The sequence below is a fragment of the Pleuronectes platessa genome, chromosome 5 (assembly GCF_947347685.1).
Source record: "Pleuronectes platessa chromosome 5, fPlePla1.1, whole genome shotgun sequence".
Classification (NCBI taxonomy): Eukaryota; Metazoa; Chordata; class Actinopteri; order Pleuronectiformes; family Pleuronectidae; genus Pleuronectes; species Pleuronectes platessa.
The window spans coordinates 19,571,472-19,585,494 of NC_070630.1; the positions used below are offsets into that span (position 1 = coordinate 19,571,472).

Genomic DNA, 14,023 nt, shown 5'->3' on the forward strand with positions numbered 1-14,023 from the left:
TGTCAAAATTCAACACTCCTTAGAATAAAACAAAAATAATGAGGTCACGTTGGGAGAGCTGCCCACCATGTTGAGCTGGCAGTAAACAGCTCGGACCACAGAGTAGACAAAGGGCTGCCCAGTGAGATGACGCACGGCCTCATCCAGCAGGTTTAGTGGAGAAATGTCCCGTGGGTCAGCGGTATGTTGGAAACACAAGTTAAACATGGGTCAGTGGAGTAAAAGGGGTGTAAGACTGTGAGTGGGCGCGGAGGCTGACACAGAGGAAGAGAAGCAGAGGGGAGAGAGCGAGCGGGATCGACCTGCGAGGGCAACGACCCCACTCCCGGGGAATAGTCCTTCACACATTTATCTCCTGCCCCGTCGGCTCTAATAGCAGCTCCTTAATTCTTAAAGCCCCTTTCTAGCTTTGTTTCCGAGCGAGGCTCTGTGTGACATGGGCTCATGCATTGTGCCGCCTCTTACGTACGCATTACATTAATCTGAAGGCACATCTGTGGCAGGTCACAAGGTTCCGTTCACCCGCTCGCTGTTGTCTTTCTCATTACCTCATGTGCACTCCGACTGCGTTCGCTTGGAAATGTCATCAGCGGGATTTGGTCAGGGGGTTGTGTTTTGTTTTGTGCGTGACAATCTTTCCATTTGGCTTTTCATGTGTTTGTGTTGAATTCAGACAGTGTGTAGAAAGGATGAGTGTGCAATAGTTTGTCTGCCTCGCAAATCCCAAATTAACACTGAACAGGCATTTTGACAACTTAAATCTATCCTCAAAGAAATCTGTCACCGTGGGGACAAGAGGACTTTCCCCCGCGGCTGATGCTTTTAATATTTCTCCCTTTAATCTTTTTCACAGATTAAGTTCCGACGGTGACTTTTCACCATGACAGAATCTTTTGGATTTAGTGACCAATGTCTTTTTCCGCCTTGCAAATTTAATTCATCTGGGTCCAAATGTGGCTGACAGGAAACAAGAGGCCGGGTCAGAGCCGACACTCCTCTCCATGCTCAGCACTCCCAAGGGACGTTGAGGACTAGCAGAAGCTCGACCGTGCTCCTCCACTCCCTGACCTGGCCTATTCTGCAGGGGGGTTATCAGGCGGATGCTGAACCACATCCGACTCTACCTCCCTGCTCCTACAGAGGAAAACACCAAGCTCTAAATTAGGAGAGGAGGGGCCTTAGCGTGAACTTGCTGAGGTTTTCCTTTGATGTTCAAACGTTGAGGCCCTTGAAGACAAACAGCAGCACATTTTGCACACTGGTGGTCTGGAGCCGTGCCAAGGTCAATGAAGGGATCCCTGCAAATTTGCCTGGTCACACAAACTGGGAAAAAGCTTCATCGACATGTGTGAACAAGTGTATTGTTGTGTGCATGTGCGTGTGTGTGTTTCATGGCACGGTAGACACAATGGAAGCCTAGTAGGGCATGTAGATTAAGCAGCTGGTGTGTTCTTCGGCTGCCCTGCCAACAGGAATCTGCTCATACAGGTGTAAATACTAAATACAGCAGCTGGATCCTCCTCTCTCTCTCCATCTCACACACACACGCATGCATACACACACACACACACACACACGTTTGTGTCATTTTGCATTAGTAGTAAGGACACAATAACGCCTTACCTTAACCAGAGCCTAATTCTAACCTGACATTTTTCCCATTTCAAATCACAGAGAGAGAAAAGAGAGGAAGGAGAAAGGGAGAGTGAAGGGGGAGAAAGAAAGAGATGGCTGGCTGCACAGACAGACAGATGGTGCCTTGATACTCTTGTGCAAGTATAGCGTGAAAGCATACGATATCACCCCCCCCAACACCAGGGGCCAAACCTGCCGCCTCACCCAGTGTGTTTTGTGTTTTTGTTGTAGGTGCAGCTGTGTGCGTACAGGAGCGGGCCACACAGCTGCATGTCCTGTTGCATTAATACTCACACCTCCTCTGGACTGGATGAAGAGGTGGATGAAGGAGAAGTGAAGCAGCCTCCAGGGCCAGACAGAGCCAATACATAAGAGCCATACGTCGCTTTGGCGCTTATGTTTTTATATACATCCCCATATGTAAGTACAATAGATGAAAACTAATGATGAATGGGTCCAACTAAACAATACTGTGTTTCTATCCAAAGCCAGTTTCATCTCAGTGTTGAGTTCCTACAGTGCAATATTGTGCAATTTCAATATGGCCTCTGTTAAACATCAGAAACTCAATAATACTAAACAAAATAGGAATAAGCCCCACGTGGTGCATCAGGTCCTCAAACCACATATTCAGTTTTTATTCTAACTCTCTGATGCCACCGATCAGACGGTCTCCTGAAGCTGGGGCAATGGTGTCAGATCTATATCGTCAAGTGTACAACAATAAACATGCTGAAGTGTATCAATGGTTAACGTTGTGGAGGAGTTGGTCCAGGTTTATGAACAGACTGTTACTGGGTTTGGATTCAGTTTTTCATAAGCTTAGAGGACCTTCGCGGTCAAAACAGTGGTTACGATGCTGAAAATACAACGTCATCGCTGATAGAAACAATATTGACTTTTTATTTTTTGACAGGAAATGAACAGAGGTCTCCCATGAAGCTCTATGAGCAGATCCATCCGCCCCAGCTCTCCTGATGCAGACTTGGTTGCTCTTCATAGTACGTAACCTAATTTCTCATTTCTTCGCTCCATAATTACTTGTTATAATAGTAATTCAACTAGCGAATGTTACCATTATTAGTAATAAGCTGCTGGCACAGACAACATTTATTTTTCATTTTTTAAACCGAAGGACATCTACCTGACATGCTGACCCGAATCATCATACAAAAAAAAGAAATGAATTTAGAGATTACTGTTTGAGGGTGAAGCTCCACAGCTTAATAAATGAAGTGATGAACACATAAACCTGACACAAATAAAATAAATAGAACTGCCCCATATAGCATGGAGACAATAAAGAAAACCACAGGAAAAGATGTGAAACCCCAAAATATAGGAGGCCTTTTTCTGATTGAATATGTCATAAGGGAAGTATAAACTAATGATCAATATAATCAATTGTAAAGATCTCACTGAGGGTGAATTGATTAACATGTAAGGCCTCAAATAAGAAATTAGAGATGTTTTGAGAACACTCTATTCTTTTTGTGAAATTATATATCACAACTGCAAAACCAAGTTCCAACCACTGGCCCCAGAGCATCATCATAGATATACAAAGCTGTGTGCCACAGTTGTTCAGAGGCAATAACAAATTTTACAAGCCAAATGAACCGTGCGAGGGAATCCTAATGATGGACCTGATGTTTACGTTGCACAGGATCACGTCTCTATTTTCATTCTCATAGCCCGCCCATCAGATATCACACAGAAATAGATCCCTCGCCATCTGCTCGAGTCATTAGAGCATTTCCCATTCAAACAGGGCATGAAAATTACATTTAAATGAAAATATTAAAATCTGCCCATATTTGTGGGGCCACCTGTACTCTATGTAAATGCATTTAGCGAAGGCCTGTAAATGCTGATGGTCTTAAAACTACATAATTTCAATGTTGGGGCGAAGGACCAAGAGGCGAGGGGGGGAGAAGGGGAGGATGGAGGTGTGTGATATCAGAGCTGCCTTGTGTTTATACTGAACTTGTTTTCGCGCTCAAAGCTCCCAGGGATACACCAAATGAAATATGACTCGAATAGGACTTTGAATTTATTGGCAGGGGTTTAATAACCATTCGTGCGATGAATGATGCATGTTCGCCGTTTCCCCAGCAGCCGGAGAATGAGTTCACATGTGCCTTGTGCTTCATTACCCTATGCAAAAAAGTGGTGGTCTGAGACAAAAGGAGTCCATGAGCATCAGCTGGACGTGGGACGGGAAAAGCCTTGGCCGACACAAGAACACTGCCGACACCATACAGTGTTTTTACAATGTGATTGATGGCAAAGGACAGCAAAACACAGCATGATGTTTATTATTGAATGTGGTATATCTTAAATTGTACGTGACCGTGGTCAAAATGTAAATTGAGGAAGGCTGCCATTAAACCCTTGTCTACCCAGTCCAACTGGAGACGATTTTAAAGGTTTCACGTGGATCACAATAACCCGTGAAGATTTTGAAGTTATAAAATATTGTGTGCATCCATGTTACGTGTTGATGTTCTTTTCTCACAGAAGTGGCAGAGAGGCGTCTATACACAGAGTTCACTAAACACAGTTGTGGGCAAATTGGAGTGAAAATTAATTCTAATCATCTCTTAAAGGTTGTTCCTATACTTGATATATCTCTTGGATGCCCTCTTCTATCTATTGACAAAATATATAAGGAAATGCTTTATTAATTTCTCATTCAGCCATGGTCAGCAAGTAGCAGATACGTGAATGAGAGCTCCGAGGGCAACTAAATGAAAATGTATCGAGACAGAGACAAGACGTTAAGCGGACAGCCAGAACATCGGTGTTAAAGTGACTGGACTGATCCGGATTCACGATCTAACTCCATTGATTAATAACTGATAAATGTGTGAAAAGCAAGAGTTGAAGGGCAGACACACACACACACACACACATACATACATAAATACACACAGAACACACAAAGAACACACACAGAAAACACAAATAAACCCTTAGGTTAAAACTGTTTGGTCAAATGACTATTTCTAAGGTCAAGTATGAACTCACAGGTTGTCATAAGATTTTTTAGCACATGGATGAGCAGACTAAAACCTGTAAGCGTGTATAAACATGTAACAGATGCAACGTGCTTTACTGGTAATAAAAACAATTGTTCCTATTGGGTATGATTTATAAATATGTTTATGCTGCTTATAAATGGTAAATATTGAGTTTTAAGTAGTATAAACTATAGTACATTCACAAAGTATTCAGACGCCATCATCTTTTTCACATTTAAGTTAGAGCTTATGCTTGTGGTTTGAATTAATTTTGTCCCCTTATCAATCTACACTTAATAACCAATAATGACAAAGTATACATTTACTGAAAAGCACAAAAAAGTACTAAAATGAATACACGTGATACTGTTAATGACCGGAGGAGATCCTATGCTGTGATTTGTCCTACCATGTTCTGGATTCTGGGATAATAAAGTATTGGGGTTCTTTTATAATGAGCTGTATATCACTCATGTGCCACAGACCTGGATCTCTGTGGATGATAGAGGGCAGAGGTGTGTAGTTGTGGCTGTTACCTACCCGGTGCGTTTGGTGATGGTTCCCAGGGTCATGGGCTGTTTGATCTGAGCCAGAGGCAGCACCACCGTGAGGCTGGGCAGCGGGGACAGCCGCGGGTTCCCCATGTTGTTGTTGGTGAAGTTGTTGTACGAATCCTGGTTGTTCAGCTTGGCTACAAACACACAAAACGCAGGGTTATAACATGTTTCAGTGAATAGAACTGCAAGTTCCCTGAACAGCAAGGTCGCAGAGGTCCTTTTCATAGACCTAAATGGGAACATAACAGGCAAAAATGTCAATCAGGAGCCTTCCCAGGTAATGGCTGCATAATACAGAGAATCCCATTGTGAATGCTGGTACTGCTTTTTCTACATTATTCATTTTTCAGAGCTCAGTGGAGTTTTTTTTGCAGTTCAATGGTCTTTACAGATGCTAATTCTAAACATTGCTCACTTGGAATTTAATCAGATTTTTAAATTTATATTCATATCGAATCGCAGACCAGGGATTCAGCAGATCACCAAAAGATCTTATTTAGGGAACAGAAACACATCTACTGCAAGAAAAAGGCATTGTTTGATATTGTGCATAGGAATTTCCCCCCCCAACTTCTCACATGCATAGAGACAAATACACATGCATGCACGCACCCACGCATTCATGCACACACGTATACACACACACACACACACACACAAGGCAAGGTTCAAGGCCTCCTGTGGAATGGCTGGAAATAACCAGCTCAAGATGCAACATTACGAGGGCTCTAGCTCTGCTTCATGTGCCTCAAAGTCTGTTAATCAAGGCCAATCAACAGGCTCTACACACACACACACACACACACACACACACACACACACACACACACACACACACACACACACACACACACACACACACACACACACACACACACACACACACACACACACACACACACACACACACAAACACACACACACACACACACACACACACACACACACACACACACACACACACACGCATGATCCAAAGGACCATATCTCCTCTCATATATCCTATGCAGCTCCAACCAAACATAATCAGGCCATGTCAAAGGGCGTCTTAAAGGACCTGCCTGGCCCCTTCAGATGGGAGAGTACTTACTTATTTATGCAATTAATGCATAAAGTTAGACAACATTGCAACACTATTTGCTTATACGCACGCCTGCACACACACACGCACATACAAACTCATAAAATGTCACAAATTCATTGTTTACTCTATTTGTTTTATTAATATTTAATTCAGTCATTACTAGAACCTAAATGAATGAGTTGTGGCTTTTACCTTTGACCACCAAAATGGAATCAGTTCCTGCTTGAGTATGAGTTTGGTGATAATTTGAAGAGATTCCCTGAGATGCTGTTTCTGAGATATTATGTCCACTGGGACAGACACTCTCCTGAGCGCTGAGGGTTGGTTAATGATCTGCTCCATATGAGGATCATATGATGTATCCAAAGACATTGCACAATATTACAATGGTGATGACTCGCAAAATATAAACTAATAGGTTCCTCAGCCATGGTGCCAGCTCACAGTCCCCACTAAACTGAACCTGTAGGTACCTGTAGGGCATTGATGGCTGACTGGGCCTAAGTGAATGTGGTTTCCTTTTGGCCTCAGCAGGAGCTTCCATCCATATCTTATCATCTCATTAATGTTTGGAATTCTGCTCAGTGCTTTAAATCTCCGGTCAGACCATACAAAACATTTCAGTGAAAAAAAGCAAATAATTTCTTTTTTTTTTTATTCATTAAGAGTGATTGTTCAGGCTTCAGTAAATCTAATGTATATTTGTCAATGTGTGATGTTCTAAATGATTAAACAATAACACTTTATAATGAAGTTCATCAGCATGTGCATGAGAAATCTCTCTAATGCAGGTGATTATGTCCGATATAGATTTCCTCCGCTCACCTAAACCGGTTGAGGCAGATGGCCGCCCACACTGAGACTGATTCTCACCACGTTGGCCAAGTGCTTGCTCATTGTGGGAACTGTTCCTCTACAATACTGTAAGGACTCAAATTAAGTGCGTTGAACTGATAAAACTGAAAGGCATTGGATTTAATTGAATAGTTTGTTCTAATATGGTGGAAAGTTGAATTGTGATCCAGAGTGGCTGATTTACTTTTTTTTTCATTTAAAAAAATGCCCAGCTTGTAAATAATAGTTTCACCCAAAGTGCAATTCCATTTACCTCCATTGTACTGAGTGGAGGCCCAATCTGGAAGTTGCTTACCAACCAGAGGGAAGTGAGACTTTTATAATAATTATTATAATTATTATTTTTACAATTATTATTATTATTGTAGTAGTAGTACTAGTAGTAGTGTGAAATACAATGAGGAAAGAAACAGTCACTTATAAACAGTTACAAAGAAACATTTAACTATAGGGGATTAGAAATGTGGATTATAAAACAAATATGTTTGTAATCCTATGACAATAGCTCTAATTGTATCCTGCTGATTCAATGGGCAGACCAAGGAAAATTCCAAGTTCAAGTGCATTCAAAAGAAATAAAGAGCAAAGCTGTGCATGCACCACAATACACCCTCTGAATGTTTTCCTTGTTCCATTTGTTGCCGTAATAGATGAGTGACAGGCGCGTAACATAAAGGAATGAAAGGGAGGGAGGGGGGGGCCCGGAGACAAAGAAAACAAGGCGGACATCAAAGGTTACAATGAAAGTAGAGGAGGAGAGTGGCTTGTCATTATTCGGAAGGAGCGATCAAGAGGAGGCTGAATGCGAGCGGAAAGGGACTGCTGAGTGTTTTGGTCCAGTCTTTTAGATCATTAACGTGCAGCCCTGAGTTTCATTAGTCCTGCCAAACCTCCCGCTTTGTGGTTCTCCGAAGGCCTGTCTTTTAGACCTCCGCCGGCCAACAAAGCTGCCTGACCTTCGCCGGGGGAGAGGAGGCCATTACACAAACCTGTCCTTCATTTCCTTCCACCCCTCTCTTGGTCAGACTAACAGACGTCTGTGCTAAGGCAGCTACTGAAGGCCCTTCACATTTCAAAAGTGCTACACCCCAAGAGCCTGGGCAGCCACCTTTTGTGTTGAGGGGAGAGGGCAGACGAGGGAGAACGTCTGTACAGGAAGCAGCCTGAAAAGCCATAATGGTGCTTCAGCTCCCAGAGGAGAACAAGGGCAACAACAAGGTATGGCAGTGTCGATGAATTTATTTAACTTGTGCTCCAAAGCTTTATTCGCCACTGGTCCGTCCCCTTAAAAACAAGCCTCGCTGTGGGTGTACAACAGGTGTAGCCTGACTGAGACAGGGGGTCAAGAGGACTGTTGACCACACCGGTCACACCACGCTGTCACTCAAGACCAAGGGGCCCTGAACCGTCAAGCCCCCAGACAGTGAAGACAAGTCGGTGGTGAAACGTGTTGGAGATCACGTACCGGCAGAAGATGATACGTGAAAAGAAAGTCTGGATGGCAGAGAGACAGACAGTTGTTTGTGTACATGTTTGGGGAGATGGGTGCGTGACGGTGGGCTGTCTCACACTCAGAGGGGACTGAGGGACATAGGTCAAGGGAAGGCTTGTATTTATCTTTAATGAATAGTTGTGACTTGTATCAACCAAGTCAACATTTTAAAAGGTAAATTGCAATAATGTGCTTGTTAGTGTTTTTTATATTTTTCTTTTCAGCCTTCCAAGAAATGATTCCCCTGTGTCCGACTCCATGTTAAAGCCGAGGACATCTGGGTTTGTATCTCGTTGCTCTTGCAGCTCCAGTGCTCACAGTTAGGCCTCAATACAAAAATACAAAAGAATACAATAATTCAGAACACCAAAAATGTGCAAACCTTTTTTTCTGAAAAGTTCAAGGTTCAAAAGGTGATAACTAACGTAACGAGGGACATAATACATTTGTGATGTTAAAAGTGCATACATAGATTTCTGTACAAAACGAAAATTGTTGTTATAAATCTATTTAGTTTACACTTTGAATTTGAAGTCACTAGTCTCTCACACACACTCTTCAGACCAGCATCAACCACATTTCAGAAAAATTTGATAGTACAAATTCAGGGAATTACTCTGACTACTTTTAATCTGCACACCTTTAGCGTTTATATAATTTAGGATTTATAATAATTATATATATATTATATAATATTTAATAATCTAGAGAAGACAATGCCTGAGGAAGCCCTGCTTAGAAGGGACACAGATCAAATGATTGTCTCTGATTAGTGGAGCTGTGTAAGGATGTTTAATTCGGCTGGTTTACACTTGTGCGATGCAATTCAGTCAAACTGTATTTCTTTGCTGTTATTTTTGCTGGAGCAGACACATGCAAACGACCGATCATGGGTGTGTCTATGTTCACCATTGGCTAACAGTGGTAGTGGAACTCAGGCCTGGGCTTTAATATAGAAAACAGAACCATATAAACAGACAACTTAGATTGTTGATGTTTGGAAATATTTGAGAATTACAATTAGATGTAGAAATTACAGCTCGTAGAGAAAAATATTAAAGGGTTTTTACCTTTTTATATCATCACCAGCAGCTGCTATTTAAACCATTATTACTACCACCACCACTGATACTAAAACTACAGCACTGGTTGAATTAACTGCTCTCCTATTGATGGCACTTTTGTTTCATCATAATCATCTATTTAATACCTGTTGAGATTCAAGTTTGCGGTTATCTGGGTTTAATCTCTAATAATTTAAAAGACTGTGTAATGGGTCTGTGCAGAAAGGAAACTAGACATGAAGCAGAGAGGGAAAAGGCCGACCTAAGTGAGAAAGAGAAAAGGAGCGAGGTGGACAGATGAGAAGCGTCTGGTAGACAAATAGCTCTAGACGAAGGCTACGATTTGATTAATGACCGGGGCGTGATCTGCCCGAGCACTGATACACGACATCCACATGGAAAGAAGATCCATCAATGCAAATCCGGCTCTGTCGCTGTCGTCCAGAGAAAAACTCTGACCCAGCCAAAAAGTCACACACCGCCACCTGACCCCCATCTCTCTTTCTACCTTAATCCGACCATCCATCGAGCTCGCCTCCAATCCATTCAATCCGTCCGTCAGTACATCCATCCCTCCCTGCCAAAACAGCATTTGCATTCTCTTCTCATATTAAGCCTCGCTCCCTATCCTTCGCACTTTTTCTCTCTCCTCAGCTGCTCGGTGTCACGCTATCTCATGTTTCTCTTCCCTCTTTAAATACCTAATTTGCATCCAATACAAGCAAGCACCTTCCGAAGTGGAGGCAACATGTGCAAGGACGAGCTCTGAAGACAGAATAATTCAAATATGGTCCAGTCAAGGAAAAAGGACTGGAGACAAACTGGGCTGTGGGGTGGTGAGGGAGCAGGTGAGGCACGTGACGCGCTGGGGGATGCTCTGGGAATCAAAGAGGATCTTGGACCTGGAGATGATATTCCAACCGTGAGGGGAAGAGAAACACAAGTAGGTAGAGCGATAAAACGACTCCTTGTTGAATCAAAAATTATTAATTCTCATAATTATTATTGGGATTTATTAATGACACAGGGAGAGAGAGCCTATTTAATAGAATTTAATATGCAAATAGAAATAATCAAAATAAGACTGATTATACAAAACAAACGTTCAGATTTATGGTTCATAAGGATGTGGACAGAAAAAAAGATTGCAGGAAAAAATAAATACCTCACAGTGACATTGTGCCTAAAACGATGCAATTTTACAGAATCAGACAATTTAATGGAAATACTAACGAAATATTTCAAATAAATTATAAGAAACCAAATTGACTTGCTGTGATTAAGCCAGAAAAATTGGTCAAACGTTGAGGGATGATTCTTCATTTATTCATGTAAAAAATAAGGTGTTCCGATTATTGTCAATCAAAAACTTTAAATCTGATGATCTAGATTTGACATTTATTTAACCTGAAAAAAGCGTCACACTGATATTTTATATATAACCACTGGTAGTGAGGGACAGGCAAATACTGGCTTCCAATTGCTATATATTTGTTTAATGACTAATATCGGTAAACCAGTATCAGTCTCTCCCACTTTCCACCATTCACTCCTCGATAGTCCAAGTTTCCCAGACATGTTAAAGGAGGGAGGGATTTAAGAAGGGGAGAAGAGAAAGAAGGAGGCTGCGGGAGGGAGGGCGGGGAGACTGAGGTCTTTCTTTGCAGGAGCAGAAAGCTGCTCTGCCATCCCAGATCCCCAAAGTATCATTATTAAAACACTCACTTCCACAGGATGAGGACAGACGGGGTGAGAGAAAAAAAACCTGAAGGGAGGAGAAGGAAGAAAGAGAGATGGACGGAGGGGAAGGCTAGAAAGGGTCAAACACAAAGGGGGAAGATGAAGAAAAAAGAAGGAGCGGGGATCCCCCACTGGACAGAGTAAAAACAAATTAAAAGAGCCCTTATAAAACACAGATGCTGCAAAGAAAATAAACTTCACAAGATTTACTGTCACAAAGGAATCGGAGGACTGGTGGAAAAACCATCAGGTCGTCCCCCCCCCCCTCCTTCTTCCTTCTTTCTTCCTCTCTCAGGTAACGTTGTGGCAGTGGGATCTGTCTCCTCAGTTCCGTACCACCACCACCACCACCACCCCCTCCCCAAAAACCACTCTCGTCTCTTTGTACACCAATCTTGCTCTTCTGCTATTTTCAGTCTAAGCAAGGAGTGGAGGTCAGGACGGCCTGTGTGAAAATGGCTTCCTGCCCGGTCCCCTGCTCCCAAATCGAGAGCTAGTGGGGAGCTTTTATTAACAGCCCTGTTTGGGAACATTTTCTCAACGTTTTGTATTTTTATTGCTGTTTCTCATGTAAAAAAAAAAAAAAAAAGAGAGAGAAGATGCTTGACAATAGCTAAACAAAATTCCCTAGTCATTACTTTTTTAACGCCATTATAAAACTAGGGAGAGTTTTTAAAAAAAAGATATGAGCTTTCAGTGCGTAACGTGTTGTATGAGACAAACTGCGTGTTCAGACCCCGGTGGAGTCGGAGTTTGAACAGGTCAAATCAGAAGCCGAGAGGGATAGAAAAAAAAACTACAGCAACAAAGAGGTGAAACATATATTTAAAAAAACACACATGCACATTTCTGCCAAAACACACGGGTTCACACACACAAACAGCACCCTGAAATCAGATCTACAAGTTTACAGCATGTCAGTATTTATAAGGCCTCATCAGACAGGGCCGAGTCGCCAGCAAGAGGAGCTGGGAGGGGGTCAGCCAGCTCCACTGGATCAGATGACACCCACACTCCAACCATATGTGTGTGTGTGTGTGTGTGTCTGTGTTTGTGTGTGTGTGTAGACATCATCTGATTTGGGTCAAGGAGCTAGTACCTCACAGTAAAGAGGGGCGGGTTATGGCCAATGATTGGATGTTTGGGAAAGCAGGAGAGGGTGGGGGGGAAGCTGGAGGAGGGTGAAATGAATGTGTGTGAGAGAGAGAGAGAGAGAGAGAGAGAGAGAGAGAGAGAGAGAGAGAGAGAGAGAGAGAAAGAAAGAGAGAAAGAGGGGTGGGTATTGCACACTAACACACAGATGCAAGTATACAGCATACACACTTTCAAACCAATTTAGAGGGAGCAGGAGCAAAAGGAGAGGAAGCATTAGACGGTTTCTCTGTCGTTCTTCTGTTTGCTCTCAGCAGAACATGACCGGGTGGGAACTTTGATGAAAGAATAGACTTTTATAAGCCGTTCAATAATTAAAAAATGTATAAAATGTCATACACACATGTTTGCAAATGCAGAATGTCAAATGAAACATATGTTGATATATAGGTATATATATAAATATATATTTTATTAAAATATTTTATATATTATATTAAAATAATTTTCTAATGGAAGTGACAAATATTTGAAAACCCAGAGATTTTATTAACATTGTTTATTTTTGATAATAGAATATTCACTAATATTGGTTAAATACAAATTATATGTGAAGTATTTTAGGTTAATTAAAATTGTGTTGAAGTGTTTTTTTATCCTGTCCATTGTGTTTTGAGAAATAAGGATGGATTTAAATTAAAATTATACCACAGGACCGAGAAAGCTTCTTAAAAATGTTGAGTATGTTTTTTTGTTGGACAATAAAACAAAAGCCTTAGGCTCATGTTTGTATGAAAATAGGAGCAGTTGTCCCTTATTTTGAATTATTTCATGTGGACGCCAGATGTCAAACAGTAACACATGAAATATGGCAGCAAAAAAAGGGGACACAGATGAGGACAAAAAATAACAAAATGTAATCATATTCATTCACTGCAACACAAGAGATGAATGGTGTGTTGTATGTGAACAATATTTGGAAGAACAATTTAAGGATCACTGCCTTTTAAAAGAAATATCAATTATAAGCGATGCTCGAGTCAATTTGTGTGACAGTGTGCGTTTGAAGCGTAATGAGATGAAGCCTCCTGCTCCGACCTCCCTGGTCAGACAGCAGAACGGCTGCGTCCGTTTAACTGCAACTCCTGTTTTAACTCCATGCTCCGAAAGACAGCAAACAATAAGAGAGAGAGAGAGAGAGAGAGAGAGAGAGAGAGAGAGAGAGGAGATAATGACAAGCCTGTGCTGATGTCACGTGCGACGCCGTGTTTCTGAGCAACTGCCTGAAAATCATTAGGGTCGAATATTCTAACACTGATGAAAAGGGATGTTCCTGCAGAGTGAAGTCGGCTCTTCTCCTTTCTAACACTGGTATTTTGTTAAGTGTTCTATCACAGGAGCTCCATCTGCATTAATAATCAAACATCCACAGCCATTTTCGTGTTCTACACTGCGCTCACACACACACACACACACACACA

At 41.9% G+C, this 14,023-nt stretch overlaps 1 protein-coding gene across 1 annotated transcript in view; it reads right to left on the minus strand.

Annotated features, from left to right (window-relative positions):
* Window positions 1–14,023, minus strand: part of bcas3 (BCAS3 microtubule associated cell migration factor) — a 296,065-nt gene that overhangs the window by 207,729 nt on the left and 74,313 nt on the right. Inside the window, exon 16 of the mRNA XM_053422123.1 lies at window positions 5,199–5,349. Within this exon, the coding sequence (XP_053278098.1) occupies window positions 5,199–5,349 (151 nt within the window). The remainder of the gene's footprint in view (window positions 1–5,198; window positions 5,350–14,023) is intronic.